Source organism: Athene cunicularia (assembly GCF_003259725.1).
Source record: "Athene cunicularia isolate RWA chromosome 2 unlocalized genomic scaffold, athCun1 chr2_part1, whole genome shotgun sequence".
Taxonomy (NCBI): domain Eukaryota; kingdom Metazoa; phylum Chordata; class Aves; order Strigiformes; family Strigidae; genus Athene; species Athene cunicularia.
The window spans coordinates 131517394-131532028 of NW_020799095.1; the positions used below are offsets into that span (position 1 = coordinate 131517394).

Consider the following 14635-nt stretch of genomic DNA (forward strand, 5'->3'; position numbering starts at 1 on the left):
TTGGCATAGCCTATACAGCAATAAGCTGTTTTCAATGAGTGAGCGATTTGCGGGATTAGGTTCTTAGATACTGTGGGCAGAAGCGAGCTATGATTCCAGTGGGCACAATGGTAAAATCAAGCTTACAGAACAGCACGGTGTCTAGCAGTGATTTGTATTGTGACAATCTGTATTTCTTTAACATTGCTAGTCATTGTTAGGACAGGTTTTGACTAGTATAAGAATTACTTTGTTCTTAATTATTAATTTCCTTCCTAAGTTACATCAAATTTAATTTAATTAGGGAGAGAATTAGTATTTTCTTGACTCAAAATTTGAAGGTTGGAGGAAAAGATACTTCATTTGGGGGAGTTAGTATCAGAAATTATGTAGGATCAGACTTGGCAGTTGCTTTAATAAACCATGTCTGTGTGTGCAAGTGTGCATATATAGATATATTAAAAATATATAGATACATTTATCTATGTGTATGTGTATATATATATCTGTATATGCCAGCCATGCACACACACATGTATCTATTAAAGAAGACTTAACCTGTGGTAGCAAATAATGTTGAAATTTCAGTGTATACAAATGGCTTGGTAAGTATGCATCTGAGATTCAAGGCAAATGGCATTTTTATGTAGTTGCCGGGGTGTGGTGTGGGTTGAGGAAGCTTCAAAAGAGTAGTGTAAACATTTGCTGGAGACATTTGTATTGAAATAAAACAAAGGTTTTACCTTTGTATGGGATTTATAAGGTAACGGCTGGCAGGAGAAACTATAAAACCACACTTCTGTGTATACGAGGAATGATGGGATTGATGTTAGTCATTTGAGAGACAAGTCATTTAACTCTTTGTTGTTACTCTCTGGAGGGATGAACCCTTTTGAAACAAGATTTTGTAAAGATGCATCACACAGGTGTAGATTCTATGTATTGCTAGTATTCAGTAAAGAAATTGCTTTAAGTTTGTGATTTTATGCTATAACACAGTCTTCCCTCCCTTCTGCCCTTGGCTCTTTCTGAGATGATGGGAGCCAGAAATGTAAATAGTAATAAAAGGCTTATATTAGAAGTTTCGTAACTGTAGACCTTTAAAGTGTATAAGCTGAGAGACCGCAGCAGGAGTCATGTTGGCTGTATTAAATGATAAAAGGGGAAATGCATTTCTGAGTCTTGCTTTCTCTTAAGGCAGGTTACTGTTTGTATTTTGTACATCACTAATTATGCTGCAGTATTTAACAGTCAGTAATTCACATAATAACAGCTGCACTGTGGAGGAGTGCCTTCCCTGAAAGAGAGAGTGCTTTTTCTCAACATGCTCTGTAACAAACAGAAGAGTTGTCGTTATCTTAGGCCACTTTTGAAACTTTCTCAGGCACCAAATGTTTCTCCAAATTAGTTTTTCATTGCCAGTAGCATGCCTGAGCTGGAGACTAGATGGGTGGAACTCTGTCATTAATTGCTCTAACCTAAAATATGCTGACATTAAAAAAAAAAAAAAAAAAAAAAAAAAAAAAAAAAAAAAGACATCACTATAGCGACAACCCAAATGTGTTCCTGATAGCAAAACATTGCTAAAATCCAGTTTGCACAGGAAAAAAGAAGTTTGTAGATGAATTCAGGTACAGCCATAGTCATATCCGTTAATATAGTTCTATGTCGTGTAGACAAGGGCCCTGGGGGAAAAAAAAGCAGTGATTTCTACTCCTGCTACTGTCATTTCTACTTAACTCGATGTTTTTTAACTATGCAACTCTACTATGCAAGACACCAGAACAGAATCTTAAACCTGTGTGTCTTCTAAGAAAGGTGGAGTGGGACTTCATCTTTCTGGGGCTGCCTGTGTTGTTTTGCTTCTTGTCTCATTGAAAGTGGAGTTACCTGCATTACAGACAGGAGCTGCAAAGGAGGGAAAGATGAGGGTTGTAAAGGGCAAAGCAGGCTGTACTTGGACAGGCAGGTGAAATCATTGCTGCTCAGAGCAGGCTGCATTCCTTGGCCACTGCTTTGGGGAGGTGAAGATTTCTAGTCAGAGCAGGGACAGAGAGAAAGGAACTGTCCAGATGATTCTTCAGGTCCTGTTCACCACAGCATCATGTTGCACAATGGTGTTAAAACTGATGCAAATCTTCAGTCATGTAAAGGAGTAAAAACCATAAAATTAACTCGAATAACAAAACTTACACCCTCTTCCCCTTCCTTCAGCACACTCCCCATGTTTTCCATATCCAAAGTCAGTGTTGTGCTTTACAGGGAAGCTAATAGAAAATTGTGTGGAGTCAGAAAATTTTCCCAAAAATAGATGATCTGTCTTAATTCGAATCCATCTGCCTATCTGCAAGACACAAATGATATGGCAGGAAGTATAGTGCACTTCATGTGCATGAATGTAAGTAAGGTCATTGCTCCTCACAGAGATCCCAATGTATTAGAGGATGTATGACAAGAATATTGAATTTTACAGCATCAATCTATTATTTATGCTGAATGATCTCCTATTGCTATATGGGGACTCTTGAAAACATGTTTGTCTTCCCTAGCTGCTCCTCCTCTGCTTTGTGTTTCTGGAGGCAGCAGAAGAGATGACACAGTGTATGTAGCTGATTTAAGGTGGGACAAGATGTTTTTTACTTCTTAGCTGAGTGTGCAGCAAATGTGGTAGATGCACAAACTGCTGGGTAGATGCAAAGGCTGCATGTCTGCTTTTATATTTTGACATACAGTTTGGAAAATCCCTGTGCAGAAATATGGGCTAAAATAGAGCAAGACCAGATTCTGGTTTATGCCAGACCTCATTCCATTGCTCTTTGTTCACACACACTTTTAAGTGTTGTCCTGACACTGTAAAGGAGTCTGAAGGCAAACGAAAATTCTGGCTGTCATATTTCAAAAGCATATGCACCCATATCCACACTTACCTTTAGAGCTGGAGGAGACCAACTTGTAATTTGAAACAGAAATAACACTATCAGCTTCAAAATCAGAGTTTCACCTAGGGCCCTTCCCGCCTCCCTCCTCTCCTGCAGTTTAAAGTTCAACTATTTCATTTGTAAATGCAGATCTCTGATACAATCAGAAGCAGAAATGCAGAGGGGCCATTAGCTCAGTCAGGCAAACAAGCTGCTCTGGCTCCATCATAAAAAAACCTGCCCCTAATGTTAACTTCTGTCATTAGGGTAAAGTATCCCCCTACCAGTGCTTACTGGAGTCCTCCTTTATTCTCAGCTGCTTTTCTTCTAGGGATGTTGCATTCTGGTCATTCAAACTGGGTTGTTTTTTTTGTTTCCCCCTACTTCTGGATGGGGGAGGTGTTCCTTCATACTCTCTCTCAATCCTCCGAGACTCCAAGGGCCTGTTGGCCGCTTCTCTGCCCATCAAGGTGTGCATCAGGTCTGTTTAAGATCTCTTCCTTCCTAAGTATGCTTATTCTGCTAGAATCAGTTTCACATCCTCCTGACTCAGGAAATACATATGGGAGATTTTCTCTGTCCTTTTCCTTAGTTCACAGTTTGGGTTTTTTTGTTGCTCTATTTTTGGTTTAAACTAAGTAAAAGTGAAAAGTAGAATCAAGTTAATATATAATTGGCCCAAATTACTATGTTAATGTATGTACTCCTCACTGGGAAGAACAATTGGAATTTTAATCCAGTTTCATAGAATCATAGAAATGTTTGGGCTGGAAGAGACCTTAAAGATCACCTAGTTCCACCCCCCTGCCATGGGCAGGGACACCTTCCACTAGACCAGTTGCCCAAAGCCCCGTCCAGCTGGCCTTGAACACTGCCAGGGAGGGGGCAGCCACAGCTGCTCTGGACAACCGGTTCTAGTGTCTTATCACCCTAACAGGAAAGAAGTTCTTCCTAATATCTAATCTAAATCAACCCTCTTTCAGTTGAAAATCACTGCCCTTCATCCTATCACTACACTTTCTGGTAAAAGAGTCCCTCCCCACCTTTCCTGTAGGCTCCCTTTACTGAAAGGATGCCTTGAGGTCTCCCTGGAGTCTTCTCTTCTCCAGGCTGAACAACCCCAACTCTCTCAGCCTGTCCCCATAGGGGAGGTGCTCCAGACCCCTGATCATCTTCCTGGCCCCGCTCTGGACCTGCTTGAGCAGGTCCATATCTTTCTTATGTTGAGGGCCCCAGAGCTGGACACAGCACTGCAGGTGGGGTCTCACAAGAGCGGAACAGAGGGGGAGAATCACCTCCTTTGACCTGCTGGCCACATTTCTCCTGATGCAGCCCAGGATACAGTTAGCTTTCTAGGCTGTGAGTGCACATTTCTGGCTCATAGTCAGTTTTTCATCCAGTGATATCACCAAGTCCTTCTCTGCAGGGCTGCTCTTTATCCACTCATCGCTTAGCCTGTATTTGTGCTTGGAATTGCCCTGACCCATGTGCAGGATCTTGCACTTGGCCTTGTTGAACTTCATGAGGTGGTTTGCATGGGCCCTTCTCAATCCTGTCAAGGTCCCTCTGGATGACACACCCCTTCCCTCCAGTGTGTTGACTGCACCACACAGCTTGGTGTCATTGGCAAACTTGTGAGGGTGCACTCAATCCCACTGTCCGTACCACCGACAAAGATGTACTGGTCCCAATACCAACCCTTGAAGAGCACCACCCATCACTGGTCTACACTTGGACATCGAACTGTTGACAACAACTCTTGTGAGTGTGACCATCAAGCTAATTCCTTATCTACTGAGTAGTCCATGTATCAAATCCATGTCACTCCAAGCTAGAGACAAGGATGTTGTGTGGGACAGTGTCAAATGCTTTTCACAAGTCCAGGTAGATGATGTCAGTTGCTCTTCCCTTATCCACCAGTGCTGTATCCCCACCATAGAAGGCCACCAAATTTGTGAGGTACAATTTGCCCTTGGTGAACATGCTGGCTGTCAGCAATCACCTCCTTATTTGCCATGTTGCCCTAGCATAGTTTCCAGGAGGATCCGCTCCATGATCTTGCCGGGCACAGAGGTGAGACTGATTGGCCTGTAGTTCCCTATGTCTTTCTTTTTTTCCTTTTTAAAAATGGGGCTTGTGTTTCCTCTGTTCCAGTCAGCGTGAACTTCACCAGACTGTCATGACTTTTCAAATACGATGGATAGTGGCTTAGCAACTTCATCTGCCAGTTTCCTCAGGACCTGTGGATGTATCTCATCAGGTCCTATGGGCTTGTGCACCTTCAGGTTTCTTAGATGGTCTCAAACATGAGCTTCCCCTACAGGGAGGTTCTTCATTCTCCCAGTCCCTGCCTTTACCTTCTGCATCTTGAGTGGTGTGTCCAAAGCCCTTGCTGGTGAAGACTGAGGCAAAAAAGTCATTGAGTACCTCAGCCTTTTCCATATCCCTGGTAACCAGTTCTCCTGTTTCCTTCTAGAGAGGGTCCACATTTTCCCTAGTCTTCCTTTTATCACTGACATAGCTATAGAAGCTTCTCTTGTTGCCTTTGATGTCCCTGGCCAGATTTAATTCTGTCAGGGCTTTGACCTTCCTAGCCTGATCCCGGGCAGCTTGGACAATTTCTCTGTATTCCTCCCAGGCTACCTGTCCTTGCTTCTACCTCTGTAGGTTTCCTTTTTGTGTCTGAGTTTGTCCAGGAGCTCCTTGTTCATCCATGCAGGCCTGGCATTTTTGTCTGACTTCCTCTTTTTTGGGATGCATTGCTCCTGAGCTTGGAGGAGGTGATCCTTGAATATCAACCAGGTTTCTTGGGCTCCTCTTCCCTTTGGAGGTTTATCCCATGGTACTCTACCAGGCAGATCCCTGAAGAGGCCAAAGTCTGCTCTCCTGAAGTCCAGGGTAATGAGCTGCTTGTGTGCTCTCTTGCTGCCCTAAAGATCTTGAACTCCACCGTTTCATGGTCACTGCTGCCTAGGCTGCCCTTGAGCTTCACACTCCCCACTAGCCCCTCCTTGTTGGTGAGAACAAGGTCCAGTATAGCACCTCTTCTTGTTGGCTCCTCTATCACTTGGAGAAGGAAGTTATTATCAGCATTCCAGGAACCTCCTGGATTGCTTATGCCCTACTGTGTTGTCCCTCCAACAGATATTGGGGTGGTTGAAGTCCCAGGTCTTGTGAATGTGGGGCTTGTTTCATCTCAAGTTTCATGCACACTATCCTGACTGAAAGATATCAGTGATATTTCAGCTCACAATGCTTGCTTTGCATCAGAATAGTCCTTGGGAGACTTGGTGGTGGGAGACCCTTCTCCCAGGTCCTGTACAAACACATGGCAGATGAGACATACCTTGTCTCATAGTACTGATGGAGATTAGAGAGCAGAGGACTGTGACTACCAACAAATGTAAATGGGCATAGAAGGGAAAGTATGAGATGGATTTCTGAAGCAAAGACAGGCATAGTGGTTGCCAGAAACTGAGGACAATGTCGTTTCATGGAGGCTACATGGCAAAGGGGACTCTTGAGAAAGAGGTAGGGAGTAGTTTCATAAATGTTTGAGAAATTCTTTCAAGTTTGAAAGACAGGGTGAAATGCATTTCTGAAATTGAAGGAAGTGAAGATCAGGAGTATCTTGATGGGATGGAGGAAGGGTTACTGCCAATGAGAGTGTGAAAATAATTTGTGAAATAATAATAATAATTAAAAAAAAAGGCAGGACTTATCTTTAGCCACACTGAATTTAAATTCTGAGCTGTCAAAAGAACAAGCCAGACCAAAAGACAGCTGGAAAGAACAATGCAAGATAATCTTGCTATGTCTATATTATCAAATAGTGCAAACATACAGAGCAGGTTTATAGAGTGAAACAAGTCAGGGCTAAAGATCTGACATCCATATAAGGCACATTTTTAGGAGGTTTTGTCTCAGATTGTCTTTAGTCAGTTCCCATGGACTGAGCAACCATTAGCAGCTGGACCATGTGGGGTGTGTTCCTAGGACACATCTTCTGGTCTGGCTCTTCCAAAAAGAATCCAGCTCATGCACTCTGAGCTCTCTAGTGTGAATCAAAGCAGAGTATATTGGGACAATCAAATGATTTACCTCAAATGTGAGCTCCTGATCCAAACTTAAGCACCAATACACACCTTAAAAGTCTGGTTTTCTTCCTAGTGTAGGAGCATCTTTGCTGGACTTCAGAGAGAAGTGGAGAATAAAAGTGCAAATTGCCAGAGTGTGGATCATAACTGAATTCAAATACTTTTTTTTGGGGGTGGGGGTGTCTTCTTTTATTTTCCCATTTGTCATGTGTTTCTGGAAGTTTAATAGTTGTTTGTACCACATTTTAAAAGTAATCTCTCTGGCACAGATTTTCATCACAGTGAATTGCTTGAGCACAGACTTCTCCTCACAAAAAGGCGTAAAAGGGCTTCCTTTGATGATTCAGATCGATACATACAGCTACAACAACCGCAGCAATAAACCCATTCACCGAGCCTACTGCCAGATCAAGGTTTTTTGTGACAAGGTAAGTGGAAAGCACAGTTACCATGGATAGAGGAGGAAACTTGTTAGACTGTTTATTAATACTGTACTTTAGACCTATTTTAAATGGCTTTTCTTTGCCTAAAGAATTGTGTTTCATGGTAGGATTTGGACCAGCTATATCATAAATGTAATAGATTATTATGTAATTAATTTACTGCTTTGCAGCCTTTTTGGCCCTCATTCCTCAGCTTGTGAGCAATAGTTGGACTGTTTAAGGACAGCATGTTAGAGGTCATGATACAGGAATACAAAAAAAAGTCACAGAAATTACAAATGTAAAGATCTCTTCTTGTAAGGTCAGTGCTGACCATAGGCTCACACTTGTGCCAGTCTGATGTTACGCCTTCTGGCTCCAGCAGCCAGGATACGTAACATGTAAATTTAGCGGAGAGGTCTGTGACAGAGAAATGCACCTTTCAGTAAAGCCCTGCTAAGCTCTCTTTTACAATACAGTGGAAAACATCAAGTCTCAGTGACACAGTTGATGGGTTTTTTCCCCCTACTTGATTACAAGACATTATTTGGAAGCTTCAATGAGACTTTTATGTTGCTAGGATTTTCTTATTAAAAGTAAACTACAAGAATATATTACTCATTCCTATTTTGTAGATCAGTAACTATTTTTTTGTGTGCTCACTCCCTCTTTTGCAAAATTTTGTTCATTTATAATGCGCTTCCCTACTCCTTTGTGGGAACTGGTAGACTTTTTCAGCGCCAAAAATGTAGATCATACCTTAATGAGTCTGACAATGTCATGGTCAGCTGTATGTATCACCGAGTAGAAACAGTTGCTCATCAATGTTATGTCAGTGATGAATCTTAGATGTGAGCATGATCATGTGTCAGTTGTATTTAACACCTGCCAGCTGATGACTTTATCCCTGCCGGGAAAAATCTTCCCAGGGGGAGCTGATGTTTGGATTATAGTCAAGGTTCAGGGATTTAGGAGCCTACATCTATTTAAGTGACTCGAAATTTATCCAAATTAGTTTTGCTGCCTTAGAGGTGGGAATAGAAAGGCAAAAGGCCATGCCCTGGGCAATATGTAGCATTAACTTTTTAATGGAAAGGGTAAAAGTTCAACTGTTGTAGGTCTCTGTGCTGCTGCTCCTTCCCCTTTTTCAGATCGTTCCCTTGTTGCTGTCTTGACAATGGGATCTTGAGGGCTAATCAATCACTTGTGTTAGAGGAGCAAAAACTTAGAAAGTAATGAGTGTAAATGTATACACTGAGGTCTTCTCTCAGTCAAAATGTTATGCTTTTAATTGTAACTTTGAATGTCAAATATTTAGAGATTTGAAGCTACAGCTGGATGTTAAAAGCTTGGTAAATATCAAAGTAAGTAATTTTTATCTACCTGATTTTGAAAAGCAATTAGAAAAAAAGGAAGGAAATTCAGAGCACAAAATCATCAAGGGTGATCTGCAGACACAACTGGTGGAGATTTTGAATAATACATGTTCATTGCATCTATTGGCTTAATTGGTACTTCAAATATCCAGACTAGAAAGCAGGAAATGAATGCTGAGTCTTAAAATCAAACTAGAAGAAAAGATCACAGGGGTAGGTAAAGTGTTAACCACATCAAAACTATTTTGAAAGTGGGAATTGGAGGGCTCAAGGGTATCAATAATAGGATATATATCTGTATAGTATAAATGTATACGTGCATACAGAGCTTTTTAACTTAATGCAGGGATGAAAATTAGTTGAATGAATGAAAATGAATGAAAACTATCAAGGGCGGTTCACATGACAGTTTGCTAATTGGCACTTGGAAAGAAACTGAGGCCTGCTTCTCCCCTCACTTCCCCTCCTGTATCTTTCTGGACATCTGTCTGTCATGGTACTTTTGTAAGTGAATAAATGGTTGGAGAATTTCCACTTGTTGGTGGCACTGAGAGAATTTGTCACACTCAGAGGAAGGTAGCTGGTGGGGCTGGGTACCCTCATCTTTCCAAGATGCCAAAATAAAACTCTGTCACTGGTTGAGGTGGTGCTAAATGGAGGGTCTTGGCTCAGTTTCTCTTGCGAGTCTGCAATCCGCCCTCTAGTGACAAGGACAGGGTTTGCTGCCTGTTTGGGAAAGGAAGGCTGTGAAGCTGAGACAGTTATGCCCACCTCTTTGTCGTGATCAATTAAAGAAGTATTATGGCGCCATTTTAAATTTTAAAAGAAACAGCAAGCATATAATAATTTTTAGGCATTTAAAAAGTGTGAATTGCACCATTATGCCCCAATCTGACAACCCCAAAGAGAAGCTGATGAGAAAAGTGCCTGATTTATTACAATCATCTGAATTGAAGGAATTTCTCAGTAAATTCCTCCTGCCTAAGTACTGAAATGTATCTTAGATAGAAATGTGGAAGAAAAAATGTTTCTGTGTCAGTGGTCTTACAAATGGTTTTTCTACAGTGATGGTGCCTCTTTAGGACCAGTAGATATGTTTGTATATTAACTTAGATAAATCACATGTAGAGGTGTCCAGGTTTTAGGAAAAACATTTGCTGATAAATTAATGTCCTCCAGCTGAAACACAGCATAGCTGTTGCAGAAAGAGTATCCCTGAAGAAATAGAACTGCATTTAGCTAAGTAATACATACTATATATATTTTAGTACTTACTCAGGCAGTTGCTTAAATTAAGTATTCATTTACATACAGACTAGAGAGCAACACCAACTAGGATTCAGTGTGTGCTTTGTGACATAAATGTATGGAGAGAAAGGCTGCAAAGATTGTAATTGTGTACTTGGTCCATTCAGTCTCCAACCTTTTGTCAGTGTTTATTTTCCACTAGGCAATCTTTGAAGCAACAGTTACAGTGCACATCTTGTTTTCTCAGGGCTAATTCTCTCTGCCCTTGCAGTCTTTTTATCATGTGCAGATCACTGATGCTGCACTATGATAAGAGAATATAATTTTTATTCCTTAAATACGTTGTCAGGGAAACTTGCTACCAGGCCTATTTATATTTATATCTTCCAAGATGCTTTAGCCACTGTGTATGAAGGAACTGGTGATTTAGAGATATTTTAATTTGCTATATGTGATTAGCTTTGGTGAAAAGAAGTTGAAGTATTTGACTTGGCAAATACCATAACCTTGTTCCAAAATCGAATAAATAAATACTGCTTTCTTTACTCTGAAAAACTACATGTTGTTTGGAATATATGCAGTTCCTACCTTCTTTCTTCAGTATGGTTCGTTATAGAGAAAATGGATTATCACAGGGTATTGAGCAACTCTGATTGCCTATTGATCTTCAGCTTTAGAGAGAAGAAGGATGAAGTCTATGGGCCTGTCCTACCAGATGTGGAACACTTTGGCCTCAAACTAGAAAGAGATGTACACATGAGTTTCATAGTGGTGATAGGAGTGGTCCTTATGATGGTAAGGGCTTTGCTAGGCTGCAGCTAGAATGCAAGACGTAAGCTTAAATGAAGACTTGGAAAAAAATACTTTGAATCATGGAATTCATAGGCTGCCTTTTTCTAATGGTTAGTAGCAAAAGTACTTGTTGCACTTACGCGAAGTCCAGACATCAATGAAAAAATTAAAACCCCGTTTGATTATTTGACTGGTCAGAGCCTTGTTTATAGTAGCCTATGAGAGGGTTTATTTCTTCTTCTGTCCTGAAAAGATAGGGAAACTCTGATTTATTAGATGTGAGTCAGATGGCTCAGCTGTGAAAACTGTCCAGCAGAAATGCTCTGGCATGCAAAAATTGTATTGTGGTCCATTGTATCAGCACCTACAATGACAGATGTCATAGAGGCTTCTCTAGCATGCCATGTGGGATGCTTCTAGCTCAGAAGGGCCAGTAGCTAGTTTTGTGGATATTGCAGTTGCTGCATTTGTAAAGTGGCTGTGTCACAAATAAGCACTGGCGAATGGGAATGGCTGCCCTGTTCAGATATTGCCTGCACCCCAGATGACTTAGGGGTTCTTGACTTTGAATGAAGACAAAGCTGTGAAACTTTAGCAAGTTCATAGTTACAGAGAATATCAAATTAAAACCAGCAAAGCATATATTCTTTACTGTCTATAAAAGGCTGAGTCCTCCTCAGTTTCTGCTTTCCTGAGAGATAACTCACTGTTGCTGCTGTGTACGAAATTACTTTCATGGTTCATCTCACTGCCTGTGAGCAGCAGACCTGCAGCACTGAGTGGTGAGTAGGGCTGTGGCTGTCTGGCAGAGTCACTTTGTGCAGCACAGGGCTCTCAGGGATGTGCTTTCTGCAGGATAATGGCTGTGTGGCATATTTTTGCTCCTTTCTGCTAAGGAACAGGTAGCCTTTAAAGATACAAATGTATAGTTTTGGTAAAGGGCATGACTCTGAATCCCTTGGCTTCTGTGGTTGAGGTCAGTGACAACTGGATTGGGACCTGGGTCTAGAGGCAACGTTTCTGTTAGGCACCCTCATGTTTTTTAAAGAGCTGTTTCTTCCTCCACCTCTTTCAACCTCTGGTAATCTATTGATAAATCACAGCCAGGAGTACATCTTTCCTTGCATTATTTTCAAACTTGGTTTATTGGCTCATGTGTCAATTTTGCCATCTTGAGTGGATATTTTTGGCTTTCCTTACCTCCCTCCCTCTCCTCCCTTTCTTTTAAAGAAACTTCTAATTTTAATTTGGAAAAAATCTTTAATTTTGCATGCTGACTGTCTGGGAGCATATGGATCTTTAATACCTTTCACAGCACGACTATTCATATTTATAAAGTAAATTAGAACTTCAAAGGAGGTGTTACTGCTTTTTATGTCAATAACAAGTTTTATTTTCTAAACTTGTTGAGAGTGTATTTACATAACAGAAGCCTGCAACTTCCCAGGAGTTCCTGGGGCCTGATAGGGCAGTGCTACATTGCTTTCCAGTCTCTAGAGGGCTTCTTCCTGTTTGAAATGCCTGTATTTTCCTGTAAGAGCCCTTGCACTTTTGGCAAGCTGTCAGCATAGTCTTCTTGCACTGGCAAATCACAAAAGGCCTCTACAAAGCTGGTCACAGTGGAGCCATGCCACCCCCAGATGAGGTGGGTGGAGGAGAGTTTAGGGAAAAGCTTAGCACAGACATGATCTAAGATGATAGCAATCCTGCAGGTGTTCTACGTCAGTACATACGCAAAGTATTTGGCCTGAGCACCCAATCCATCGCAGAAGCACTGGGCTTGGGATGCCCTTTGCGCAAGTTGTGGTGGCAACAATCCAGCTACAGACAGCACACTGCCTGAGCCGTTCATCCTGTCTCCTCCGAGACAGCATGTGGATATGTTCCTTTTGTTGTCTCCAGCCATGAAGGCTGCTGGATGTGCCAACCTCAGTTTCGGGCACAAGTGATCGATCTGAAGCTGGCACATTCCCAACAATCTACACAGATTTAGCTGTAATGGGATAACCAACCTCTGTTTCAGCATTTCTGGTGTGTCCGTCACTGCAGTTCTAGGCATTGCAGGGTATGATGCTGACAGTGGTTCCTCTTTGGATAATATTTGTGGGTTGTCTTTTTTGTATCAGGGAGCAGAAAGGAAAATCCGAGATGAAGAGAGGAAGCAGAACAGGAAGAAAGGCAAAGGCCAGGCATCCCAAGCCTCGTGTAATAACTGTGAGTAAGGTGGGCCTTTCTGGTTTGGTACAAAGTCATGCTTAACTTGCCTCCTTTTATAACCATGTTGTTTTGTGATCCTCCTAGCCGCTGAAGGGAAGCTGAGTGCACTCCCTTTGCAAAAAAAGAGCGATATCACCTTCTTTAAAACAATGGCTGACCTGGATTCGCAGCCAGTTCTCTTCATCCCGGATGTCCACTTTGGAAACCTACAAAGAACTGGACAGGTAATAAATGTTAATAAGATGAACCAGGGCCTGCCTACTATCTGGCCACATGCATTCCGAAGCAGGTTTTAGGAAGACAGAGCTCTGTTCCTGGGGGCTGTTGGTTTCAGCTCTTGTTTTGCTAAATGCAGCTCTTGGTGAGTCGGTTAAAAAAGACCTTGAGGCAAGTGCCTTTCCAAGTTCTGGGTGTAAAAAAAGGAGTTTATACTTCATTAACAACTGGCTAGTTTGTGTTTATTACAGTTTTGCCATTCTTTTGCTAGAAAGAATGAATGGAACAAATCGTCAAGAATTTTGAAATAGAAGGTTGATTTGTGACTGAGAGAAAATCTGGTTTTGAATGTGCTGTTAGGCTTGATGAAATGAAGTGCCACCTTGTGGTAGCAGAGATCCCACTCCCTGTGACAAATGAAAACAAAGACCAAGCCTCTTACATGTATAAGGAGGTCAAGATTAGGCTCACTAAAAACCACTGCCCATTTTCTGTCGGCATCACCTAGAGATCTGGCAATTCCCTGAAAGAAAATATTTTCAGTCTACAAAGTAAAAACCTATCATGCTAATGTTAGTATTCAGTATTGGCTTAGTGCAGAAGTCATGGAGTCATTATCACCAATAAGTGTGAGGAAGTCTTTGCTGACTTGACTCTTCTAAGGCCTACTTTATTGCTTGCTGGGAAATTGCAAACCTGAACTGGGGGACCAGCTCTAACATTTTTTTGAATATGAGCCTGTTATTTATTAACGTCTCAGGGAGTAGAATGAGACCTTTATGCGTGTGTTTATAAAGACAAATAGTAGATGAGGAAATTTTACATGCCTTTTGCTGAAAAAAAATAATAAAATAACGAAGATTAAATGACACTGAGTGTTGGAATTGTCATTTATTTTAAAGCAGTGAGAAATGTGGTAGAGCAAAGCACAAAGAGCACAGACATTGCAATCACAGCTGTCACTGTTTTACTCTCCAAAATTGGAAAGACGCCCACTCACATATCAGTGCTGGGTACCTTCTGTCCTCGTGGCTTTCAAACCAGAATGTGGATTTGTCTCAAAACAGGAGAAGGTGGAAGCATTCCTTAGTATATGTAACCATGTAAATAATTTTCTAAACTAACTGGAAGATATCCCAGTTTGCTAGCTCTTAGGCAATGTTCAGCCCTGTCTTTTACTGCTGTATAGGTTCAGTATCGACATTCTTGCTATCCTGAACTTTTCAACTGTTTTGTGTACTACTTAATATAAGAATACTTTATTATGACAATAATTTATTATTTATGAATGTTTTACTATGAAAGCGTAACCACTTTCAGGTCCTCGTTACAGCCCTCAGCTTTGCACCCCACCCCCACCCCCCCCCACT

General features: G+C 41.4%; 1 protein-coding gene across 1 annotated transcript in view; it reads left to right on the forward strand.

Annotated features, from left to right (window-relative positions):
- The window catches only part of GRHL2 (grainyhead like transcription factor 2), a 58952-nt gene that overhangs the window by 24479 nt on the left and 19838 nt on the right, over positions 1-14635 (forward strand). The window contains exons 9-11 of the mRNA XM_026841503.1: positions 7264-7422; positions 12959-13046; positions 13134-13273. Coding sequence (XP_026697304.1) covers positions 7264-7422; positions 12959-13046; positions 13134-13273 — 387 coding nt within the window. The remainder of the gene's footprint in view (positions 1-7263; positions 7423-12958; positions 13047-13133; positions 13274-14635) is intronic.